Source organism: Orycteropus afer, unplaced genomic scaffold (genome assembly GCF_000298275.1).
Source record: "Orycteropus afer afer isolate SDZICR_OR568_19922 unplaced genomic scaffold, OryAfe1.0 scaffold00488, whole genome shotgun sequence".
NCBI lineage: Eukaryota > Metazoa > Chordata > Mammalia > Tubulidentata > Orycteropodidae > Orycteropus > Orycteropus afer.
The window spans coordinates 393,144-396,882 of record NW_006922075.1 but is presented as its reverse complement, the minus strand read 5'-3'; the positions used below and the strand labels follow the sequence as shown (position 1 = coordinate 396,882).

General features: G+C 35.2%; 1 protein-coding gene across 1 annotated transcript in view; it reads left to right on the top strand.

The window, feature by feature from the left end:
* CREBL2 (cAMP responsive element binding protein like 2) overlaps window positions 1-1,928 on the top strand; it is a 47,431-nt gene extending 45,503 nt beyond the window's left edge. Inside the window, exon 3 of the mRNA XM_007955022.1 lies at window positions 1,758-1,928. Coding sequence (XP_007953213.1) covers window positions 1,758-1,928 — 171 coding nt within the window. The remainder of the gene's footprint in view (window positions 1-1,757) is intronic.
* Window positions 1,929-3,739: the final 1,811 nt, after the last annotated feature.

The following is a 3,739-nucleotide window of genomic DNA, read 5'->3' as shown; positions in this document are numbered from 1 at the left end:
TTGCCCAACCTTCCTTCCGAGGAGTGGCTGGTGGATTTGAACCGCCAGCCTTCTGGTTAGCAGTCAAGTGCCTTAGCCACTATGCTACCAGAGCTCGGCACTAGAGAACCAAAAACAGTGATATGTTCCATATTCTTTGCCAATACCATAATTCAAAGGAATCAGTTCTCTTCAGTCTTCCTTATTCATTGTCCAGCTTTTGTATGCAGATGAGGTGATTGAAGGTACCATGGCTTGGATACCTTAGTCTTCAAGGTGACATCTTTGCTTTCATACACTTAAAAAAAGTGTTTTGCAGCAGATTTCCCCAGTGCAATACATAGTTTGATTTCTTGACTGCCGCTTCCTTGAGTGTTGGTTGTGAATCCAAGTAAAATGACATCCTTAGCAGCTTCAATATTTTCTCTTTTTATCATGATGTTGCTTATTGTCCAGTTATGAGGATTTGTATTTTCTCTCCATTGAGGTATAATCTATACTGAAGGCTGTAATCATTGATCTTCATGAGTAAGTGCTTCAAGTCCTATTCCCTTTCAAAGCAGTGTTGTGTCATCTGCTTATTTCAGGTTTTTAATGAGTCTTCCTCCTATCCTGATGCCTTCTTCATATAGTCCAACTTCTTGGATTATTTGCTTAGCATACAGATTGAATAAGTGTGGTGAAAGTATACAGCCCTAATGCATACGCTTCCTGATTTTAAACTTTGCAGTATCCCCTTGTTCTGTTTGAATGACTCGCTCTCAGTCTATGTATGGGTTTCTGGAATTAGTGTTCTGAATTCCCATTCTTCACAGTGTTACCCATAATTGATAATGACCCCCACAGTCAAATGCCTTTGCTTAGTCAACAAAGCACAGGTAAATACCTCTCTGGCATTTCCTGCTTTCAGCCAAGATTCATCTGACATCAACAATGATATCCCTCATTCCATGTTCTCTTCTGAATCTGGCTTGAATGTTTGGCATTTCCCTATTGATGTACTGCTGCAACTGTTCTTGAATTATCTTCAGCAAAATTTAGTCTCTGAGGTTACCCTAGATCTGCTTCCACGGCTTTACACATTGTAAAGCTCCCATTGGTGAGTTTGGAAGTCTGGAAGAGCATGGCAGCAGTTAAGGAAAATGACTGTGGCACTGGATGGATGGGCAGCAGTGACCTTAGTCATAGACTGGAGCTCAACTCTTGGACAGTTTTAAAGGCTATAAGCAAAATAGCAGAATTTTTTTTAAAATCTTTTGTCTTTTACTAAACTTTGATCTTCTTTCTCTCTAAACTTCCTATATTGTCTGCTGGCTTTCCGAATTGTCAATTCTCACTCTATCTAGGATTGTTTTTGTTTTTTAATTGTATTCTTAGCTAAGAGAGTATTGTGGCAAGGTGATTGTCAGGGAGATGTAAATAACTGATAGTGTGAGCCATTTGTGAGTATTTGCATTTTAAAATGTTTTATTAATCACTATAAATCTCTAAATAGTGGTATACCATAGGGAGATATTCTTTTAACTAGAATGGGCTTCTTAATTTTTGCAACACTTCAGTACATGCCAAAAAGAAGATTTAACAACAGTTTTTTTACTGTCTTCTGAAAGAGGGCAGATCTCATACATGTCATAGGTTATAAATATGAAACAGAGCAGAAGGTAATTCCTGGCAGCCAACTTTATCTCTAGTCATAAGCGTGCTGTGTCCAGGATTTCTACCAGTGTCCTGAACTCCAATTGGTAAAGTTTTACTTAAATATATTTTACATATTTCAGTACAAGCAGTGGTGCATGGCAATGGACCAAGGAAAAATCCCTTCTGAAATAAAGGCCCTACTCACTGGAGAAGAACAGAGCAAATCTCAGCAGAATTCAAGCAGGCACACCAAGGCTGGGAAGACAGAAACTAACAATTCCTGTGAGTATAATGGGAGAATTTATATTTAGAGGAGTGTCTGAAGATAGGGTTTCTATTGACCACTTTCCTTAGTATGTCTTTAAAAATAAAACATTTGATATCCTTTGTATACACTGTAAAGCAAGTAAAATGGTATTACATTGTAAATACTGAATCGCAACCAATTTGCTGTATAAACTTTTATCCAAATCACAATAAAAAGTTTAAAATTCAATAAATAAATATTGAAATGCATTTGGCATGGGGTCTATAAAGAGTAAGTTATCAACTTTATGGAGAATTATTTTACTGAGTAGCTTATTTTATAAATATGAATGTATTATTCTTGTTATTGTTAGTGATGATACCTTTAATTATATTTTGATTTATAGCTCACAAAGTACATTCAGTTACATTTATCTTAATTATTTTTTTCAACAATTGTGCTGAGTTTACCTCTTATTTTATAAATCAGTAAATAGAAGAGGGGTAAGTGAGGTGCCCAAGGTTACATAGCTGTAATGATAAAACCTGTCCTCACCCAGTCTACGCTCTCTCTAGTACAGTTGTCTATTACTGTAAGGAGTTTTTTTAAATAGAGGTGAAATCCACATAACATAAAATTAACCATTTTAAAGTGAACCATTTGGTGATAGTATATTTACAGTGTTATTCGACAATTACCTCTAGTTCCAAAGCATTTTCATCATCTCAAAATAATACCCTGTACCCATTAAGCAGTTGCTGCCTTTTTCACCTAACCCCAGCCCCTGGGAATCACCAATCTACTTTCTGTCTCTGTAGCTTTACTTGTTCTGGATATTTCACATAAATGGAATCTGTAATATGTGATCTTTTGTGTCTGGCTTCTTTCACTTAGCATGTTTTCAGGATTCATCTATGTTGTAGCATGCATCAGCACTTCATTTTTTAGGTTATATAATTTTCCACTGTGTATAATTTTCCACATTGTGTAATTTTCCACAATTTGTGTATCCATTCATCAGTTGATGGACATTTGGGTTGTTTCCATCTTTTGGCTATCGTGAATACCGCTACTGTGAACATGCACAATGAGTATTGGTTTGAGTACCTGTTTTTAGTTCTTTTGAGTATATACCTAAGAGTAGAATTACTGGGCCATATGGTAATCTATGTTTTAACTTTTTGAAGAACGTCCAAATTATTTTCCACATTGGCTGAATCATTTTACATTCCCATAAGCAGTGTACCACTTTTCGTTTTTCCATATTCTTACCAATACTTGTTATTTTTTACATTATAACCATTCTAGTGGATGTGAAGTAATATCTCTGTGTGGTTTTGATTTGCATTTCTCTAAAGATGTTGAGCATGATGGGCTTGTTGGCCATTTGTGTATCTTCTTTGGAGGAATGTTTGTTCAAATCCTTTGTCCATTTTTCATTTGGATTGTTTGGCTTTTTGTTGTTGAGTTTGAGTTGTTGGTATATATTCTGGGTATTAGATATGTTATTTGCAAATAATTTTTCCTGTTTTGTAGGTTGGCTTTTTATTTTATTGAAAATGCACTTTGGTACATAAGTATTTTAATATTTATAAAGTCCATTTTATCCATTTTTTCTCCTTTGTTACTTTTGGTGCCATATCTAAGAATCCATTGCCAAATCCAGGATCATAAAGATTCTTCCCTCTGTTTTCTTCTAAGAGTGTCATGGTGTTAGCATTTATATTTAGGTCATTGATCCATTTTTGAGTTAATTTTACATATTCTTTTACATGCAGTTACATAGTTCTCCCAGCAACCATGTGTTGAAAAAACTCTTAAGGATTTTGGAATGCAGATGTCTTGTGTTTATTTCTTCATTATTGTGATTACATT